At 40.6% G+C, this 22,792-nt stretch overlaps 1 protein-coding gene across 1 annotated transcript in view; it reads left to right on the forward strand.

The window, feature by feature from the left end:
- ERBB4 (erb-b2 receptor tyrosine kinase 4) overlaps positions 1 to 22,792 on the forward strand; it is a 422,209-nt gene that overhangs the window by 85,830 nt on the left and 313,587 nt on the right. Inside the window, exon 4 of the mRNA XM_062001955.1 lies at positions 20,837 to 21,023. Within this exon, the coding sequence (XP_061857939.1) occupies positions 20,837 to 21,023 (187 nt within the window). The remainder of the gene's footprint in view (positions 1 to 20,836; positions 21,024 to 22,792) is intronic.

The following is a 22,792-nucleotide window of genomic DNA, read 5'->3' on the forward strand; positions in this document are numbered from 1 at the left end:
CTCAGTTATCTGATTCTAGTGCCGCTTAGTATTTATTAGGAAATATATGGCTTTTTTATAGCCATTGTTCACCTTAGGGAGAAAATAAAAAAAGGGAGAAAGCCGTTTTATTTTAATAGCACTGACTTAGTAATCTAAACACTCTGTACTAGCAGCGTGGTTGCAGAGTGGAAAGAAAAGGTGGATGTTGCCATTTATCCTTTGTTATGGAACACTATCGCCTCCCTCTATCTCCATCAGCAGAGCCAAGCAATAATTTACAGCAGCGGATGCTAAGGGATATCAGCTCCCAAGCCACTCCAGTTCAGGTAGTTTGTCATCATGAGCTTTCAAGAAGGTAAATAAGTTGATTAAAGGTTAAGATTTGTCATGTCAGCATTTTTACCCACCTAGAAGGCAGCTCTCCCTCCCTCCTTATCCTACCCCTGTATTTCTTGCACTGAATTTTGTAGAGTACATAAGTAGCTTTGATAAAGAATTATTTTCTTTGCTGTGCCTCGGAAATAGCAAGTGCTATATATATATATATATATATATACGGAAATGTAAATGACGCTCATTAGCAAATGTCCTTGTTTGAAAAGTTCAACCAGAATATGAAGAGCAGAAAGAATATTTGGTCGTGCTATGCACAATGAGCCAGCTGACAGAGAGATTCTTGCTAATACTTGGGAAAGTAGGACCTAGGAAAGGCAGTCAGTAACTGTAGAAGCTGAAGACATGTGCCTGATGAAACATTATTTTTCTAGGCTGTGCATTTGTACTTGATAAAACTCCTCTGACAGCTTCCACGTTCTGTAGTTCATCTCCAAAAATTCATAAAAAACGCTGAGTAAGGTAAGTAGGGAGCCAAGGAGCAGACAGCAATCCAGAACCCTACTCATCTAACACTACCACCTGATTAATAACTATTAGGATGTTTAGAAAGCTGAATGTCAGGCAGTAATTTCTAGAGCTGACCATACTGATCTTAGGGTCTGAACAAGCCTTCAAGGCAGAGCTTGTGGCTCTGATAATTTACAAACACCTTGACCCATAGCAAAACTTTATCATCCTTCCCAATCTGCTTCAGGTGGAGCCTGTTTCATTGTGACTCACCAAAGAGCACTGTGCTATCTTGTAATTAATTACTAATTTTCAGAGAGTAAGACAATAGTCACCCTTGACAACAGGTGAGTCAGATTCTGGAAGTGGGAGACTTGAGATGTTCCATCCCTTAAGCTGGGGCTGCCATCTAGACTCATTCAAGGGTTACACCAAGAATTTCTTTCTCACAAAGCAGGAAACATAACAACAAAGGACTAAACCCAAACATATAGTAGCTAGCAACAGGACAAGGGATAATGGGATGAAGCTGGAACACAAAAAGTTAAATATAAGAAAAAATTATTTCACTGTGAGGTTGAAACTATTTCACTGGTGGCACAGGCTGCCCAGAGGGGTTGTGGAGTCTCCTTCCTTGGAGGTCTTCAAGACTCGCCTGGACATGATCCTATGCCACCTGATCTAGGTGAACCTGCTTCTGCAGGGGGGTTGGACTAGATGATCTCTAAAGGCCCCTTCCAACTCCTACCATTCTATGATTCTATGATCTGCACTATGGCAGTCTTCTGAGACGATGCCTCCAGAACAGAAGCCAGACAGAGTTTTCTGTGAAATGTAGCTTCAGAGAAAGGTATCAAACTTTTTACCTAAAAAATGCTCTTCTGACTAAATAATTTTCTCTTCAAAATGCCATTAGTTTGGAAAAGATGATGGAATTTGACTTGCTGACATCACATAGGGAGGCAGAAAGGAAGACATGTCCATCCGTGTTACAATAGCAGCAGCTGTGCGTGGTTATGTACTGCACAGAGCAGAGCCAGGCCCATGACTTGCATGGTTTGGAGCACATTCTTAATGGCAGAATTCAGAAAGTGTTTAAGCACCTGCTTTAGCTTACAGAGTTGAGGCTAAGTTTTTCCAGTTCATGCCCACATGTGTATGCCTCCATCCCAAAGTGCTGGAGTTTCAGTTCTAGTCTTTTCTCAGTGGAAACAAGTCCCCTACTTGAACCAAGACCAAGTCTCTGCCAAGTAAGACAGATATTGTTGTGGGGGAGCTGGCTACAGCACAGCAAAACCTCTGGAGACATAAAAGAGAGTTCCTGGTTTTGTACTGCTGTTCAGGAGCCCTCCAGATCAGTCCTGAGCCTGTTTGCTTCTCTAAAAGAATAATATTACCTTCTACTTGGTGCATCACATAATGGCTAAGATTAAAATACATATTCAGTGTTGTTGGTACAGTTGAAATTAATCCTAGCACAAAAGAAAATACTTGCTGTGAGGAACTGTGCAAGCAGGCAAACCTCTTTGTCAGGCCAGCCATTCTCTAGCTCCCACATTTGTGGGCACATGTACACACACACACAGAGGTAATTGCATCAGCAGCTCTGACCATTCCCTTTCCTCAGGTTTCCTGCAGTCCCACAAGTTTTGGCTTCCTGGAAAAGATTAGAATGAAGGAATATTTTTAGTTCCATGAGAAGACATAGTATGAAGATAATTAAATAAAACTATTGAGAGTTCCTTTGAACCAATGTGCGATTAAACATAAGGATTTCTTGTGGAACAATTGAGTAAATTTGGCCTCAGTTATCTTCTCCCACTTCTTGGCCACTGGGGAGAGAATTATGAAATTCTACTTCAGAGCAAAGCTTTGTTACCTTTCTGTCTGGTTTAACTGATTCCATCTCAGTTACAAATCACATCAAGAACAGCCAAAACAAAGGACACTTTAATTTGTAAATGTGTTAATTTTTTCTGTGGATTAACTTTGACTCTGGCAGGAAAGGAAAATGCAGTTTGCCTTGTTGTTGGAATAAACAGAATGTGAAGCGACAAGAGGATGAGCCTCCAGTGCCTTCCAGGTCACATCTGTATCTTCGGATTTGCAATGAGGGTGACAAAGGCTGAGGATTTTATCCCTTAGATTGTGTTGAGAGCCAAGAGGTCAGTTCTTTGTTCCCTGAAGTTTGCTGTGAATGTGGTCACTTGGGTTATTGGAGCCCCATGTAGCCATTTATACCATTTCAATAATACTCTGTCAGGGCAAAGCCATTGGAGTGCCAGGGCTGTAATTATCTCTTTAGACAGGGAGTGCCTGCTGATTTTTAGGTGAGATAGATTAACTTTAGTCTTTAGGCTCCATGTGAGCCCAACATGAATTATTGGAAAGACAATATGGAAAAGCCTAAGAACCTTCACTGGAAATGGAAGGATTGCTGGGATTTGTGGCATAGGGTGTGCAGACATTATCAGCTCTGTTTTAATGAGTAATTTGCAAGAAGCCTCAAATGGTGTATTAATTGCTGTCAATACCTGGGAGCAGTCTTAACTAAAGGACAGCACTAGCACACAAGCAAATGTCAAGTAAAATAAAAGCCCTTTGCTTCTGAGAAGGCAGGTGACAGTTCCATTCTTTCTCAAGCTCTGGTTCAACAGAAGCCGAAAGCACAAAGCTCTTGCATGACAGGCCTTTAACATTCACGCTGGCAGATGTAATTAAGGTCTTCAAAGGTTGCATGGTGGACAGAATTTATCCCTTGGTTTTGTAATGCTTTAATTTAGAATCAAATATTCAAAGACTGTCAGGGTCAAATAAGGACAGGAATGTACTGCAACAGATATTGGCAAAGGAGGATGCTAAAGTATTCATCCGAAAGGTCAGTCATCTGTGGAAACCCATTAGGAAAAATACTGCAAATATCCTCCTGCATCTGTGAGTCACAGAGCTAAACATGAGCCACCTCTGCCACCAGAAAGTAGGACTTGAGAGCACGAAGTGCAACATGTGCAAGCTCACACACACACTATTTCAAGTGAGCAGACAACCACAAATGCTAGGTATAGTTACATATATACAAACTTTTCCAAATGTTAAAGCATGTGAGGAGTGCTCTGCATGTAACAAGTCTGTCTCATCTCATGGATTTAATGAACAGAAAGGCTGGTTTTGAGACATCTTGGAAATATCTATGCAAATGATTTTAGGGGCATGCCCTGACCAATTAAAGACACAATTTAAAGCCTGTCAAATGATGTTTATTGACTTTAGAGGATCAAGATTCATGCTGTCCAACTTAGTACTCACAAAACAAATTTATTCAATAAAGGAAATTATTGAAGTAATTCAATAAAACAATGCATTTTTTCATTCTGTAAGGTATTTTTGAGGCCTGGTGTTGCATCTGATAGGGAGTTCTCAGGTTTAGAAGACTGGGTCAGAAAGCAAGGGCAAACACAGCCCTCAGCCAGTAGGATCATGCAGGAAAGTAACTGAACTTCAGAGAAGCTGAGAATACCGATGCTATTAGAAGTCAAAGTGTCTCTTCTTTCTAGGGCTATGTGAGAAAAGAGACAGGAGAAAAATAATTGGGTAAACAGACTGTAGAGTAACATGAAGAGGGTAGTTGTCTGTCTGCAACGTCTGAAAACATGTGGTACTTCAGGAAATAACATGTTTAGATACAGGAGGTGGCCCTGAGTTTGCTGACTATTTTCTACGTCTCCAGGAGTAAAATATACCATCTTCTGTTTTCCCAAATGGCTGTCAAAGTAGTGGTTGCTACAAGTAGACGAGAATTAGGTAAAAAGAAAAATAAAAGTCCTTTGGAGCCAGAAATGGCTGCAATTTAAAACTGATATTATACCTGCCAGTTGAGCCCTAAAGTCAGACTGGGTGCTGTGAGAATGAGAACTGTCATGTTAGCCAGGATTTTTCTCTTGTATCACAGCAGCGTGCAATTCAGTGAGGAAACTACCTAAAGATTGCATTTTTAGACACCCAAAATATCTGAAGACAAGAAATTCTGCAGGAATACAAACACGCAATTTTTTGAAAAGTATAAATGTCTATTTCTAAGTATATGTACAAACTGCATATGGACACACACACACGCTCACACACACACACACACACACACTCACACACACATACGTCATGCAAAAGATCTGAAATTTGTGAAAACTCCGGAGTGGCAAAACTTAATTCTGCAAAATCCTCAGGCTCTTTTTAGAGTTAAATTAATACTGATATAACTAAAATGGTAATATTATTTGTTAAAAAAAGAGTATTTAAATAATTCATTTTCCTATTGGTTATATGGAGTGTGTTTAGGTTTAGCAATTATACGCTAAGTAAAAGCAGCCTCTTCTGTAATGATTTCATGATAATCTGACCTTTGGTGGTCTTAGCTCACAGCTGGCACTTTCTGTATATTTTACAGACCGCAAAATAATCGATACTTATGAAATACCACTGCTGGCCTTCTGAGGTAGTGAGGTCCTTGATCACACTCCTTTCTCTCTCTTTCAATGCCTTTGCTTTCCTTGTGTCCCAGAATACTGAATGACAGACAGATTTTCAAGACCACTGCCAAGCCAGCAGCCAGCTGCCAGCTTTAGGCAGAGAAGGCACTTGTTGGAAGAGAAATCTCTGCTAGATATGCTAAATCCTGGTCATGGATGACCACTTAGTCCCCTGGGTCCTCTTTCCAAGGAAGGATACATGCATGGCCAGTGCAGATAGAGAGGCAATAGCGGACAAGTTCAGTCCACTCAGTGCAGAATTTGCTGTTTCCGTGCTTTTTGGACACAGCCTGAGTCACTCAGGTGCAGTGCTCAGAGTCTCTGCGTCAAAAGTGAGTTTTTGAGGATCTGGCCACCAGACTGCAGCTTCTGAAGGACACATCCTGGCTGAGCGATGCAATGGTGAGCATCCTCTGTTTAGGAGTTCAGAAGACATAATTCAAAATCTGCCATGCTTAATTTTATTCAATATTAAGTACAATAAGAGCTCTCCAAAAGCTGTATTTCAGGGAAAGGCAATAAGGGTATTAATGAAATCAAGTAAGGAGAAAGGCCTTTTTTTAGCTTACTGCATTATTTTATCATTGTCAATCTTCTGGGAACTCCTTTGAGATTATTCCTGTGTAGTTAATAACATTGTTTCTGTGATGACTTTAATGACTGAACTTTTCTTCTACCCTTAGCTATGACAATAAGCACTCTGCTTTTTCTCCTTCAACAAGCTATTGTGTGTGGTTCAGTACATTAAGGAACATTATTAAATATAGAGGTTTCCTCTAATTAAGCCATTGGCAAAAGATTTACTTGTCCAATCTTTTACTGGCGATATGTATTGAAGGAAATTATATCTTCTACAGAGTATTACACTTTTCCTGTCATTTTTCCCCTAAAATAAGAAAAAAAAAATTCAAAAATAAAGCAGTAAGATTGCAAACTCAAGCACTCTAAAATTAGATAATGCCAGAATGAGAGTGCTGCCTGAGTCTGCTTTGTGTGAGGAAGGACACATTCTGTCCTTTTCCATTCCTGATCACAAGTTATTCCCTTTTCTTCTCAGATCTCTTGCCTTATGCCTTTTTCTTTCTTCCTTTCATAAAATTACCATTTCCTCTGGACTCTTTATTCTTAATGTTTTTTACAAATCACTTTTTGTAGTCTTGTTCCTGGAAAAACAAGAAATAATTTTATGTAGAACATTTCCAACACTCCCCTCCATAACCTCACCTGTAATTCAAATAAAAAAAGATGTCATTTTTGCACTTCAAGGGAACCACCATTTATTTGTTGTTTTAATAAGTGCATGTAGGAACAATGGTATATTTAAAGTGTCTGGTTATTTTGGACACAATTAAAAAAGCTCTCATTTCATCTATTATTTGGTATCTTGCTCGAATCAGGAATCACACAGGAAATGTAATGAGTGGGAGAAGTTTCTAACACATCACCTTGAAGAAACATAGTAGAATTAATGCAGAGAAAACTTTATCTTGTTGTTAGTTCCGTCAATGAAGATTAGGTTTTTTTTTTCTGGGTTGGTGCCTGCATAATCTCAAAATCTGGAGTTTAGGGGTCTTTTCTAAAGAATACCTGTGAATTTGAAAATTGTATGGATTTACTAATTGCTCACTTCTTATAAATTATGGATCTGTCCTTCAAGGAGACTTAAAAAATCTATTAAAGCCTGAATAACAGAGCTATTCTCCAGCTTCTAGATAAACAAAACAAACACACAGCTTTAAAAACAAGAAGCTCTTCAATATTATCTTAATGGAAATAAAACTAATCAAAAGACGGTGATTAATGAATCTCTCCAGGGTTTCTATTCTTGAAGAGATTAGAGCTACAAAGGCTGAAATAGTTTCAATAGGTAGGTGTGATGTTGAACTCAGATGATGTATTTGTATTTCTCAGCTAGAAATTGCTAAAATCCAATATTTGGATGAAGATTCTCTTCTTCAATGAAACTCAAAAAACAGTCAACAACTCACAGAATCACAGAATCTCAAGGGCTGGAACGTACCTTGAAAGATCATCTAGTCCAATCCCCCTGCCAGAGCAGAGCCACCTAGAGTAGGTCACACAGGAACTTGTCCAGGTGGGTTTTGAATGTCCCTAGAGAAGGAGACTCCACAACCCATCTGGGCAGCCTGTGCCAGTGCTCCCTCACCCTCACAGTGAAGAAATACTTGTGTTTCTTTGGAGCCTCTTGTGTTCTAGCTTGTACCCATTGCCCCTTGTCTCCTATCATTGGACATCATTGAGAAGAGCCTGGCTCCATCTTCCTGACACCCGCCTATTATGTACTTGTAAACATTAATAAGGTCACCCCTCAGTCTCCTCTTCTCCAAGCTGAAGAGCCCCAGTTCCCTCAGCCTTTCATCAGAAGGGAGATGCTCCATTCACTTTGTCGTCTTGGTGGCCCTGTGCTGAACTCTCTCCAGCAGCTCCCTGTCCTTCTTGAATTGAGGGGCCCAGAACTGGACACAATATTCCAGATGTGGTCTCATGAGGGCAGAGGAAAGGAGGAGGAGAACCTCTCTTGACCTACTGCCCACAGCAGTAATACACCCCAGGATGCCATTGGCCATGAGGGCACATTACTGGCTCATGCTCATCCTGCTGTCCCCCAGGACCTCCAGGTCCCTTTTCCCCTACACTGCTCTCTAACAGTTCATTCCCCAACCTGTACTGGTACATGGGGTTATTCTTTCTCTGATGCAAGACTCTACACTTGCCCTTGTTGAATTTCATTAGATTTCTCCCTGCCCAACTCTCCAGCCTGTCCAGGTCTCATTGAATGGCAGCACAGCCTTCTGGTGTGTCAGCCACTCCTCCCAGTTTAGTATCCTCAGCAAACTTACTGACAGTGCCCTCTGTTCCCTCATCAAGGTCATTAATGAATACATTGAGCAGTACCACTCTCAGCACCAGCCCCTGAGGGACTCCACTAGATACAGGACTCCAACTAGACCCTGCCCCATTGATCATCACTCTCTGCCTTCTTCCCTTCAGCCAGTTAACAGTCCACCTCACTACCTGATGATCCAGCCCACACTTTCTCAGTTTTAATGTGAGGATGCTGTGAGAGACAGTGTCCAGTGACTGTGGTCGCTGCAGCCAAGGCTGCCCTCAACCTTCACTACTTCAACCAGACCTTGCTTGTTCGTGAGTACAAGATCCAGTAGTGCTCCTCTCCTAGTTGGCACATCCACCATTTGACTCAAGAAGTTACCATCTGTGCACTGAAGGAACCTCCTGGACTGTAAGTGGTTAGCTGTGTAAGCCTTCCAGCAGATGTCTGAGTAGCAGAAATCCCCCATGAGAAGCAGGGACTGTCATTTTGAGGCTATTCCCAGCTGCCTGTAGAAGGCCTCATCAACTTCCCCATCCTGATCAGGTGGTCTGTAATAGACACTCACTACAGTGTCACACATGCTAGCGTGCCCCTTAATTCTAACCTACAAACCCTCAACTTGCCCCTCATCCTCACCTGGACAGAATTCAGTACATTCCACTTGCTCTCTCACATAAAGAACAACTCCACCACCTCACCTTGCTGGCCTATCTTTCCTAAAAAGGACATAGCCATCCATGACCACATTCCAGTCATGTGGGCTCTCCCACCATGTCTCTGTAATTGCCCCTTGCCCATACACAGACTTCCAGCTCCTCCTGTTTATTCCCCATGCTGTGTGCATTGGTGTACAGGCATTTCAAGAAGGAAGCTGATTGTGTAGGATTCATCTCTGACACTGGCTTGCCACTCTTAGGCTCAACTCCAGTGGGCCTGGTTTTATCCTCTTCCCTCTTCAAAATTACTTTGAAGCCTTTTCTATGAGCCCTACTCATTTGCAAGGATCCTTCTCTGCCTTTGAGACAAATGAACTCAGCTGTCACCAGACCAGGTATCATGAAAATTTCACCATGGGCAAGAACCACAAAGTTGTGTTGGTGACACCAGTGTCTGAGCTACCTGTTAATCAGGTGGGTTTTCTTTAATCATACAGTATTCCCTCTGCCATGAGAGGGACAGAGAACACTACTTGTGCTCCTGAGCCATCAAGCATTCTCCCTAGTGCCCTGAAGTCCTTTTTAATAGCTTTTGAAGTTTGCTCCATAACGTCGTCGACACCGACCTACATTGCCAACAGCGGGTAGTAGTCAGTTGGCCACACCAGACCAAGAATGTTCCTGGCAACGTCTCTAACCCAGGCCCCAGGAAGGCAGCAGACCTCTCTATGGGATGGGTCTGGTCGACATACTGGGCCTTCAGTTCCATTCGGAAGGGAATCACCTACTACTATAACCCTTCTTTTAGTTTCAATTGATGCAGTCCTAAGGCATGACGATGACTGACTCACCCTGGGCGACTCCTCAAGTGGACTTACATCTTCATATTCCCTTGCCTGGCCCTCAACTTCCAAAGCCCCATACCTGTTGCACAAGAGCAACTGGATGGCCAGGAAGGGATTTGTCTGCCTCCCCAAGAAGGGACCTGTATTTGTTTCCTTCCATCTCTTAGGTCCTCTCAACCTGGCTAGAAGACAGTAGGGGATACTGTACTTCTTGTGAAGACTCAACTTGTTGCTTACACCTCAGACTGTAGATTCTCAGTCCACCATCTATCTCTCTCTTGCACTCCCTGATGATCCTGAGTCTTTCCACCCCCTCCTTGAGTTCAGCCACCAAGTAAGCAGGTCATTCACCTGGTCACATCGAACACAGGTGTCTTTTATGTCATCTGCAAAGAGTGTCAGACCCCAGCACTCCCTGCAGCCAGAGACCTGGACATCTACCTACATATTTACGAGGGACCTTTGTCTGGGCCACCTAATTTCTTTCAACAACAGGTTTTGCCTGGGTTGCTACCATAGCTGTCCGCACCACCAACTGCTCACAGTGTATCCTCCCTCCTGGGTGACTCACCAGCCATGCCCCTTTGCTCAACTTTGCTTGGATCGAAGATCGCTGCACTCTTGAGGTGTTTAAATCCCCTGCTGTGGCTGCGGCTGTGCCCTCAGCTGCCCCCGCCTGCCTCGCAAGGGACTCGGGATCAATGGAGAGGCCATGAGAAAAATGAACCCCTCAGCACTTGTTCTGCCACTCTGCTGACTGCCAAGGGACAGTCCACTCTGGCTCCAAAGGCTGATCACAGTGAGTGATCACTGTGGTCTGCTTGGAGATGTTTAAATCTCCTCCAATATTCACTAACTTACATGTGCAGAAATGTCCTAGAGTATCGTTGAAGTTGTTTCCTTCTATGAAATGCATTTCAAACACTTATAAAAGAGTGGCTGTTGCACATATGAAACAAACTGTGAAAGTGTGTTTTTAAGAAAGTATTTTCTTGAGAAAGAAAAGCAAAACTCTTCAAAAATAAGCTGTTTTTTTGAGGATTAGACAGACAGCTATTTGCTTCTTGAAAAGAAACAGAAGTGAAGACTGAGACTGAGAATATTTAGCTGAAATTTGGCAAGGTTAACACATTTTTACTATGTGTAGTCAGTTCCTGCATTCAGAAATAGAAACAGTCAGGAATGGCCTGACACCTTCACCCGCAGTTTGAATAGAAATATATAAAAGTCCTGTTGTTCAGTACCAGATCTCTGGGATGTTTAATTCATTCTGCATCGCTCCAAGGAGTGGGAATCGTGCCAACTGAGGGCTCCCGTTCCTTCCCCAGTACATAATGGAGAAATTTTAATAAACACATTTAATTTATCTGGCTAACTACAGACTTTTACGTGATTCAGACCAACTAACCTGACTGTGTACTAGGATAAAAAATATCCCAGTGTCTGATGTACAAAGCCTGGCACTCGTATATCAAATAAAGCCTCCTTCTACTATTAAATGCCCACAAAACATCTCTAGGATCTTTGCAGGCAACTTGCTTACAGTGGTTTGTATTTCTGGACATCCTGTTACAGCCTGCCTTGCATTTGTCAAGTGTATTCTTCCATTTGACTTCTGATCAGACACTTGACCTTTCATAACTATTGTGGGAAAGACATCTTTTTTCACCTCTCCTTTTTTTCCCCATGTAAGACCTCATCTACTTGCTCTCTCAGGCTGCATGTAAGCTGGAGAAGGTGAGAATGCTTCTGAGCTGTGAGAGATTGTGAGCACTCGTGCTTCTCCTCTTCCTCCTCCTCTTCCATTTTCTTTACATGGGAAGGAGACTTGGGCATGAATGGGCTTCTTGGTATGCTCCAACTCATTTTGTTATTCAGAGAGCCAAGTAAGTGTCCTCTCAAGGCTTAGTTCAACTTAGACACAAGCAAAACTGTCACAGGGATTTAGAATATTACAAATAAGAACAAAGAGGAGCTGAACATTATTGAGGTGGGGGGTTTTTTTCTTCTTTTGTAGATGATACATTGTTTTGCCAAAATAAATAAACCAACTTGATTCAGTCCACTGATGTGTCAGGATGCCGTGGCAGTTCAGTTGACACTTTGTGTTACTATGGTCACAAATTATTGTGCAGTGAAGGAAACAACTGGGGACAAGGCTCCTTGCATTTGTTAGGAAAACATCTCTTCTCCTAGGACTGTACCCCATCTAGCTATAAAAAAGAAATGTCAAAAGTGATGATGCAGGCATCCCAATCTCTTGCTGCCAGCCGTGTGGCCCCTCTAAAGCAGTTTCAGGCATCAGTGTGATCAGATAGTTGTCTCTTTGTCGTTTCTGATGAGAGCATCCCAAGACCCCTGAATGTGCTCACAACTTCTCATGGGCTATAGTTGTTTGAGGGAAATTGATAAAAGGAGATATGTTTTCACATAGTTATTACTTTCCTAAAATCTTTCCAGAGTGTTGATATTATTTAGTTTATGAAGTAGCAGTTTGTGCAATTTTGTGTTGCCTGGAAAGAAACCACAATTTACTTGATTGAAGCTCCTAGAAGCAGAGGAAACAAAAGGTATCAAATTCTCCAGGTGGAAATTCTGTAACTGGGCAGCTATGAGCTGATGTGCTTTGAGTTTTTGCAAAATGTAGCTACTACTAAACAGCCCAAATGGTAAAGCATTTTGTAACAGCATAATGCTCTCATTTTAGCCTTTCCGATCTAATTTACGACTAAGATTCCCCTTGGGAGATGATACAATAAACTCTCCTGGCAACCGCTCTGTGAATATGTTGAAGGCCAATCAGGTATTACAGATAAAATGTCAAAATTCTTATTGACTTGCTAAATATGTACTTACCCATGGCTTTCCTCAGGACAGAAAGACATTAGCTGGGAAGATTGGGTTGTTACAGAGTGGAGGCTTTGTTTAGGTCATAACATTATTTAACATAAATAGCTTAAGATTTATTGTGTGCACTCAGGCAGCCTGTGTACCTGAAAGACAGTTCCTAAGCAGGCACACAAATAGAGGAATTATAGTGTAGTCAGAAAATATTGACAAGACTCTCGGGTGTTGATGTAAGCCTCATCAGTTTCTCCATTCTGATGATACTTTTAACTGAAAAGTAGGCATAGATGCATGGTGAAATCTGACACCTGAGCTTAAGTCTAACTCAGTCAACAGGAAGAATGATTGAATACATCTTTAGAAACCAAACTGCAAAATTTGAAAGAAGTGGGTTCTTGTCCTGTTATTTACTGATTATTTCTAGTTAGTGTTCCTATTCCCACATTATTTTATTAGTTAATTTATTGCTATTTTGTTTTTCACATCACATTGTTTTCACAGAAATGCTTTGCAAAATAAATCAGGATAAACATTTTAAAGGCTCCCCATGTTTTTGTCAGTTCCCATCACTTATGCATTATTCATGGGGTTTTCATTCCAAATGCCAGATTTGGGCATTGATCTGCAGTTTAATGGATTCTAGACTGGTATTTGCTTTGCCTCCAAGCCGTCCCTAGATCCTTCTGTAATGTACATTAGCTCAGACTCGGCCTAACTTGCCTCATATGTGCAACAGTGTGATTCCTAAATCAAACTCAGCAAATAAATAACTACACAGCTAATTCTGTTTCCATTTATAAAAAGTCTGACTCTTGGAATAACGAAATGTAAAGACCAGCCAATTCAGAAAACAAAGCTTTAGTTCCACAACTCGCAAGGTGGCTTCTATAAATTATGTGACAAAATCTTCACTTGCAAATTTCCAATAACATTACCAAAAGATGCATCTAACTGACTGCTACTTTAAAAATGAAGAAATTGAATGCTGTGTTCAATCCATTGATCTGCTGTTCAGGATATTATTAATGTATTGTGAACATTTTACTAAAGAAGAATAGATGTGTGCAAGGACAAGGATATGATTTAAAGTTTCTACCATCTGTCAAATAACTGAATCGCAATTCAATTCTGCAGCCGTGCAGTAGGGCAAGGCTTCTCAGGTATCGTACTTACATCTAAGCATTTCCTTTGCCTTTATACATCTTAAACCAGACTAAAAGACTACCAGAAATTCCTCTTTTTTTTGAGTAAAAAATATTAATCTAAATGACAATTTTAAGTGTTTTGAGCAATAGTCTCTTTGGATCTGCCAAGGCAACTCTAGTTACGACACATTGCTTGCTTCTGGATCATACACCAGAAAAATGTTTTTCACAATCTATGTTCTGATATTGATCAGTCTGCTCAAACTTGAGGGATTTTTATTGAATCTTGTACAGCATATCTGAAAAACCACTTGTGCTCAGAAAAGCTTAACATCATAGTTTCACAAGTGTTGACGTAATTGAAGGATGGAAGCATGGAAGGAGACAAGACACAAGCTTATTGCGGAAGAGAATTCCTTATATGCATGCACTGTGTTAGCTTTGACTTTGTTTCTAAATGGAGTGTCCTCTTAGACATGAGAAATGCCAATATGCACTACACATTCCTCATGGTTATGGATGAGGCTTTGAGAGAAGTTGGCAGCAGCCATGTGCCTGAATCCTGTAAATACATCTCCTGAACTCCTTTGAAAATCTCAGTTTATTGTGTCATTAGAAATTCATAACTGTCAATGAGCAATGCATGGAACAGCTAATTGAGCTCCATAAATTGCAGTAGCCTAGCTATTTCCACATTTTGGATATTAGCATTTTCCTTAGAGTTAGCATTGCAAGTGCTGTAGCTGCTTAGAGGCCACTTTGTGGTTATTGAGTAAATGCTAATTTTTTAATTATGACAATGAAAGATGTATTGCACTGCATAAGTGAAAATGAACAAAAATTAATTGATGATGTTTTAGGTTACAAATACACTGACAAATATGCCTGACTGCATTTTGTAAAGGTGGATGTTGTGATTTCCTAGAGAACTTGTTTAAAGTTAAGCAAGTATTCTCTTTTCAGTATTGTGTTTTTTCCTCAAAAAGAAGAAACAAATTTGGTCAGTTGGATGTTGCACAGTTCTAATCATATATCGATGCATACCTTTTAACTGATAAAAAAGCAAAATGTGAAATGCTCAACTTGAAGTGTAAAAAGCCTCTGAAGGAGATAACATGGTGGTGACTATTCATGTTCATTATTTTAACCATGACTTGAAGTAGCATGTTAACCTTTGTTAAGGTAGAAAAAAATGACAATACTCTTATGAAATATTTTTCCCTTTTCACTTAGAGGTCGGACTTTCTTAGGATTTAATGTAACGTGATAAAGCAGACAGTTCACTTGGAGAGTCAGCCTAGCTTCTTGGATCAGAGTCATGAGATGCCTGTTATGTGCTGGCAGCTGAACTGTGTGAGGAGCCTTGCTGCTGCTGCCTTGTGAAATGAATATACACTGAAAGTAGAAATTACTGTATTTACCGCAGATGGGATGAAAAGTGTCCACTTGGTGTATTCTCTGTGTTATATCTAATTTAAAGTTCTTTTCCTTTTCTATTTTCCTCCTTAGAGTAGAAGAAGAACCCCCTTCCCTGTGTAAACCCTTGTGCCGCCCCAGACTCTTCCCGGTAACTGACTTTAAAGTCTTTATACTCCCGGGTATGGCACCCTGGATTCCTCTAGGGACCAAAGCACCTCTGTCTCACTGCAAACAAGTGCTGGAAAAGCAAAGGCTTTTGTCTTTGTCTCTTGAGTGAATATGCTAAATATGTATTACTTATATATTTTATTTAATGTTTGTGAATTAAACTCACTGATTCTTCAGGTGATCCTCATCTCCTCTGCTTATGTTTACTGGAACTTTTGAAGTAAGATCAAAATAGACTCAAAATGTATTTTGCTTGTATGGGAAAAGGGAAAATTAACCTACAATATGTTGTTTTTCTGGGGTCCCATAAGTGTGAGCTGACTCCTGCAGCAGGTTGCAATGGTTCCGACTTCCATGGCAGGGACATGTATTTGGTCAGATGTGGCAGCAAGGGCTTTACCAGATCAGGTTTGGCGACTGGATAAATAATGCATCTGCAACTGAAAGAAAAACACACAATATAGATCTTTTTTGTGTCTTAGCTGCAGCCTAACCTTCCCAATAGATGTTAAGAAGGCTTGGTAGTGTTTATGAGAAACATCAGCTTCCCTAATCATTCATTGATCTGTTGTTCTGGGCAGAGTGATGAAGTTTTCACTGTTATTTTGCTCCATTTCACTCAGATTTGTTTGACTCGAGCTGAAGGACTATTTAAGATGGCAAGGAGCAATCTCGCCTTTTACTACTCCCAGCTGACAGGATAATTCTGGCTTTGCTGTTGGGAGCTTAAAATGCTTTATCTGTGCTCAGTTAACATTACTTGTAATTAAGGGAATGGGAACAGGTTGCCTAGAGCTCATTTTTACAGTTCACCACCTGAAAAAGAAGCTCTGAAAAGAACCCTTTTGTTACAGGTGTCATTTTGAGATCCTGCACATGCCCACCCATTCCTTCTGAGGTGGCTTCCAGCCTGTCTGAGGGGAGCAGCGTCCACCATATTGTGACAGCTCCCTGAGGCACAGCAGCCTTAGGCAGTGCCTGGAAGCCTGAAGAGTTGCATAAAGCCTTGTCTGGGTCCATTGTCATCAAAGAGTAACTGTTTTTAGATTTAAAACCATAAAATTGACTGTGTTGGGATTGTAGAGGCTGTTAGGAGACTAGTTTATAGGGTACCTGTCCTGATTTTGGGACATAGAGCAGCACTGGGCCTTAGGAACAGCAAGCTGTGGAACACAAGTACTTATCTCTATCTGGAGTACTATGTGCAGTTCTGGACTCCTCAGCTCAAGAGGGACAGGGAAGTGCTGGAAAGAATCCAGCACAGGGCCACCAAGATGATCAGGGGACTGGAACATCTTTCATATGAGGAAAGACTGCGGGAACTGCGGCTGTTTAGTCTGGAGAAGAGATTGAGGGGTGATCTTATTAACATCTATAAATATCTAAAGGGTTGGTGTCAGGAGATTGGGGCATCCCTTTTTACTATAGTAGATAGTAACAGGACAAGGGGTAAGGGGATGAAGCTGGAACACAAAAAGTTCCACTTAAACATAAGAAAAAACTATTTCACTGTGAGGGTGAGGGAGCCCTGGCACAGGCTGCCCAGAGGGGTTGTGGAGTCTCCTTCCTTGGAGGTCTTCAAGACTTGCCTGGACATCTTCTTATGCGACCTAATCTAGGTGGACCTGCTTCTGCAGGGGGGTTGGACTAGATGATCTCTAAAGGTCCCTTCCAACCCCTACCATTCTATGATCTCCTGCCTGAAATATGTAGATGAAGATATTTTCTCTGATAAATCTGTCAGATTTGGATCCTGTGTCTTGGTGTGATTTTAAAGCAGCTCATAATGTTTTAGATTTGTCGAGGATTAGTACTTTCCTCCCACTCATTTTGTTTCCTGCTAGAATCATGCCCTTTCTTATTTCAGGATCTGATGGCTAACAGGCCCAGTCAGAGGAGCAGACACCTTCTGCTCTTGAATCCTCAGATGTGACTCCTCATCTGTATTTGAATGGCCAGGCATCCTCTTGCAGGGATCGATTAACAGTGTCCCTTGTCCCTTTGTGAAAGGAAGTCTGTAAGTTCAGCTGTTCCCTTGTTCAAGTGTACGTGCTCATTCCCACTGCTGCATGGCCAAACAACTTTGGGGAACCAAAATGCTTTTATAAAAGCATCAGAAGCTCAGTGGTAGCCTGAGCCTGTTGCTGACTCTTTCAATAGCTCCTTCACATAATAAGTTGTGTCTCAGGAGCTGGAAAGGTGACAAGCAAAGGCAAGATCATGCAGGCCAGAAATTCCCAGTCAGAATAATACTGTAATGGGGTTACGGGTGAATCCTGCAAAATCACAGTGGTCAGCAGTCAAGATTGGAGGTTTCTGGAGTTCATTTGGTTTTCCCTGTCAGAAACTTTCAACTTTAAATCCGTTGGTGATTAATCTGCCTCTTTCCATTCCAGCTGTAGGCTATGGGAACAAATGGTAGTTATTTGCATCCTTATCTCCTTTCCTTTATTTTTTTCCTCATGGTCAGACTAATGCAAAATTTATTTTTGCAAGGACCTCTGGCCTTCGTAGGAGATTTAAACTAGGAGGTGATGCTCAAACTATCACTGCTGTGAGTCACTCCATCTTCTTGGTGGAACACTGATTATTGCTGAAGCAAAAGCAGCTCAAATAGAGCATTAGAATACCTGAGCTTATAAATGAGTTCAGGATACCTGAACAGGAAAGTGTTCAGCCTTGTGTGCAAAGGATGATAGGTTCAAATCATGCCTAAATTTGGCATGAGTTTCAGAGGAAGAGATCAGGCTGGCTGATCCTGTCTGGTGTGAGGATTTGCGAATCTGCATGGAAGCCAACAGAGAGCTTTGCAGTGACTTTACCAAGGCTTGGAGAGAGCTCCAAGTAGGCAGGTGCCAATTTTCAGTAAGAAACACGTCAAAACTTGTGGTGACTGGAAAAGTGACAGCATTGACAAAACCTGAGCTGCCTGCTGGACTCCCAGAATGGTTTTTTTTAAACTGGACCAATCAGACACAATCCTTCAAAACATGTTGTTGCTCTACCTTCCACATTCACATTTAAATTTAAAAATAAACTGAACTCTCAAATAAATAAAACAGACCACAAGATTTGGTCAGTCAGGTTGCTACATTCTAATAAATTAGAATTTGATTTATTTTCATAATGTTACTTTGCAAGGATTAACACGGCAGTTTCTCCAGCAGATGAGTAGATGTTGCAATATGATGGAAGCCACGGGACTGGAAACGACCCTTTGGCTTGTCCAAATGCTTGCCACAATTTTTCATTTCAGTTGGATAAACCAAAGAAAAAAGTATGTGCCTTCTGAGTTATCACAATTATCAACCACAAACAAACCCCCAAACCTTCAGAGTGAAGATACACTGTTGAGAGTATGCATGTGTAATTTCAGTGCCATGCTGAATCAGGGCCTTTTCAGGTGGACTTGCTGTTTGGCAGTAAATACTTTAAAAATACAAAACATGATTGTAAGTGACAAAAATTGGCAGGGAGGACTTGGTCAGATGTAGTTTTGGAACTGCTTTTAATTTTTTTTAACTTAATTCTGAGTTAAATGTTCCTTTAAATGAATTACAGCAATCACAGTATCCCTAGAATATAAGTTGAGCAATTGAAGCCATGAGTATAATTTTAATATTTCCTAAATGCTGAAGAGACCCTAAAAGAGCTAGCTTCAGGACATTTTTGTGTACGATGAAAAACAAATTCCTGACCAAATTGGTTAAGCTGAAATGCCTGAAAGAAAAGAGCTATCATGAAAGTGCTGGAAAGATTCTGATTATAATGGAATCAGTGTCCCAGGGTACAATGCAGCTCTACATTTAATATTGAGCTACTGAACCATACATCTCAACCTAGCTCAAGTCACTGGGTTCTCATCAAAATTGTGTAATGACACCCTGCTCTGTTTAGATGGCAAGCAAGTCTTGAAATAGCTCCAGAGCTTTTTCAGCAGCTTCAGCTGAGTACAAACATCTTGACTTCAGAAAGACAGATAGTGCCTAGAGTTTATGGCATATAAATCCTTCCTTATAAATCCTGCCACACTTGTTAATAACCTTACGAGCCTAATTAAAAGGCTCTTGCACACTTCTGTATCAAATTGTGGCAGCAGCACTGAAGCAGCAAAGCAAGAGCCTGTCCTTTGTGCTGCTAGTCCCTGCTGCCTTTCTCTATTAATGATATGTACTGAACATGTTTAATTTTATGCCTGTTATTGTTTGCCTGTTTGTTTTTATTACATTATTGACTGGAGTCTCCATCATGTTAGTTACAGTCTGTGCATGTTATCCTAAGCAGAATGTTTCTTTCTCTGTATTGTTGAAGGTATTGACTTTGCCGAAGGGAAGACAAAAGTGCACGCATCCACTTAAACACATAAGTAGTTGTATCAATTTCTGACCATTAAATATACATGCACACATAAATATACTCACATACAGTGGTTGCAGCCTGTTGTAAGCATGCAGTTAGGTGAGATTTGAAAACCATATTTGAGAGACTCTTCCTCATGGAGGTCTTGCTTCTGACTGCAGCTCTGGGCAGGAACATCCCTCAGCCTATGTGGAGTGTAGTTGAGGATGATGCGGCTCTTATGAGAACATTTAAACAACTCTTTTCAAGCTAACTCTTTTAGCTGCTTAGAATTAACTGTTTTTTTTTTTTTCTTAAAAGAGCATCTATTTAAATCTTTTTAATGTCTAAAACTATCTTAGTTTTGTTAGTCTTTTTGACTTGAAAAAAATCTTTCCAGTTATTTGGGTTAGGAGTATTTTTGTCCTTTACAACTCAGACAATCAATTCCTTATTATGAACAGGCAGGTTATTGAGTTCTTCATCTAAAGTGAACAAAGATTTCAGCCAACCTAAAGATGCAGCAGTCATTTGTCTAAAGGTTTTGATACCAATTTTGATCAAATTCTGGGATATATAGCATGTATAGTTTCAATACTTCTAAATGAAACTTGAAGTTGAATCTTTGCAAATATTCAGTGATGTCTTTCATTTAGAAGTATAAAAGTGGGTGTTAATACATCGGTGCTTTGTCTTTATTTACTTTTCCAAACTTGTCTCCCATTTCTACCATCAATTCCTGTTCAACAGTGAGCTCTTCCAGAGGTGTATCTCTTATCCCATGTTGTGTCCCCTCAGTCTGACCCTAGAATTTCCTCTACAGCAGAGTTTTATTTGAACTGTGTTGTTGCCCTGGTAGATTCTGCTTATATCCTGCAAAGACCTTCAACTCACCCTCTGCTTTGAGTTGTGCAAAGTCAGCCTTTAGGATATCTTAATAGTTGCTGTGAAATTCTACTAAAGCTTAATAAAACTGAAAATAATGTCTACCTGTTTAATTTTCTAGTTTTCCAACCAGTATCTCTAATAAACTCAGCTAAATTGAAACAGAAGTGTGGTTGAAAATCACTAAGTTGTATCAGAATTTGTTTTCCAAAGTTTGTTTTTTTTTTTCTTAGGTACCAGCATCTCATACTAAAGCAAGTGCTGTATAAGAAATTCAGAACAATTAAAAAATGACCATTTCTAATGCACTTGTTTAAATTTTGTCTTTCAGTCTATTCGAGAAGTCACAGGCTATGTTTTGGTGGCTTTGAATCAGTTTGAATACCTGCCACTGGAGAACCTGCGCATTGTTCGTGGGACCAAGCTCTACGAAGAGCGATATGCTTTGGCAATATTTCTTAACTACAGAAAGGATGGGAACTTTGGACTCAGGGAACTTGGCTTGAAGAACTTGACAGGTAAGTGAAACTCGCAAATCTTATGAATTAGTTGCAAGGGAAAAAAATGAGCTTGTATAATATTTGTCCCGGTGTCCTCAATCATTTTCATTCTTGAAATAACAGTGGTACCACAAGTCTGGCAGTTGAGCATTGTTTGAGAGACTCATTGCTAATTCATTTAATTCTTTTTTGGTTCACAGCTCTACTTTTCTCAGTATTGATCAAAGGCTGTGTATGCAATTGATGCCAAGAGTGTATTGGAAACAAAAATAATTGCTGGAAGAGTAGAGGAACTTTTTTCTTAGTTTTAAGAACATGAACGTGTTGATTTCATTGGGATCTTTGGCTATTGCACGTGTGTTCCTTAGGGTTCTTTAAGGACACATTTTCTTCCAGGGTGGCTTAGCTTTAGCATTCCCTCTGCCCGTGCTCTTGTTGTCACCACTGCTGCTGCACTGTAGGGGTGGGGGCAGAGGAAAAGAGTGGAAGAGGGAGACTGTATCTTTGCTGTATTTAATTTTAGAACTCCATTTTCTGAGCAAAAAATGTGTATTTTATATGTATATATAGTGAGAAAAGTGCTTATTTTCTTGAGGCAAAAATTTAAGCCAGGTTCATGATTTTATGTTCATCTGTAAATTCAGGACTGGATCATGATGTGATCAATGCTTCCTTTCTCCCAGTGGACAATCTACAGGCAGTGTTTTAGGAGATTAAAAATTAGCTAAATATCACTGGATTGTAACTTAATAAAATTAAGGCAGTGGCAAACTCTTCTTAGGGACCTCACTGGAATTATTTTTTTAATGCCTAACTCCTCAACAGCTGAGATAATTTCTACCTAAGCTTTGTGGATTCTGAAATGGCCTTATTTTTGCTAGTGGCTAAATGCTGGCTGAAAATCACTGACCTGAGCTGGATGTGGAGTTTGAACCTGAGTACAGGGAGGTGAGAGCCTTCTGAGCTGTATTTAGGCACCCTTCACTCTTACTTTTTTCATGTCAGTTTTCAGACCGGCATGCCAGTGCTTACAGTTCCTTGTTAGGTCTCACTGGGCCACATAGCTAAGTGTTCAAAACCAGGAGGGAGAAGGAAGCTTGAATTATTTTACAAAATAAAACAGTTTGGGATGACTCGTTCTGATCAGACTCTTTATTCTGGTCATATTTTTAACAATTTTCTTTACCAAGTCCATCAGAATGCTTCCCAAGGCCTCTAAATCCCTGCCATCTACTACTCAACTCTCAGTCACTGTTGTCATCCAATTTCCTCCCTGTCTGTTCCCACATTGCTTCTCATCTTTCTGATTTAGGTTGTTCATTGTGACTGTCTATGCCTTCACATAATACAGATTCATAGTATAAGGTAATTATAGTATTGCCTGTTTCTTCTTTCTTTCTTGCTGTGAGTCTCAAGATGCTTTGTAAAAGCCATTACACTGGGTGAAACTGAGACAGAGAGGTGATGTGAGGCTAAGGCCAGCAAAGGGCTGGAATCCTTTCCTCATGGTTCTGAGGCAGCTGTTATGCCAAAAAAGCAAGAGCTGTATTTTCAGGGCTTGTTTAGCCATGGCTTTGCTGCTTAGTAAGGAAAAGAAACTTATATTTTAGGCTCCAGCTCAAGTTCTTCTTCTTGAGCCAGCTGTCCTGTACCAATACGCAGTTTGTCTGACTTCAGAGATCCTCTCTGGAAACCGCTTTTACATGATAGGCATAGCACCAAAACTGCCCAACAAAGAGCTTAACTTTCTTTTGTAAGAAAACCTGCCTTAGGTCAGCCTCTGAATC

Source organism: Colius striatus, chromosome 9 (genome assembly GCF_028858725.1).
Source record: "Colius striatus isolate bColStr4 chromosome 9, bColStr4.1.hap1, whole genome shotgun sequence".
NCBI lineage: Eukaryota > Metazoa > Chordata > Aves > Coliiformes > Coliidae > Colius > Colius striatus.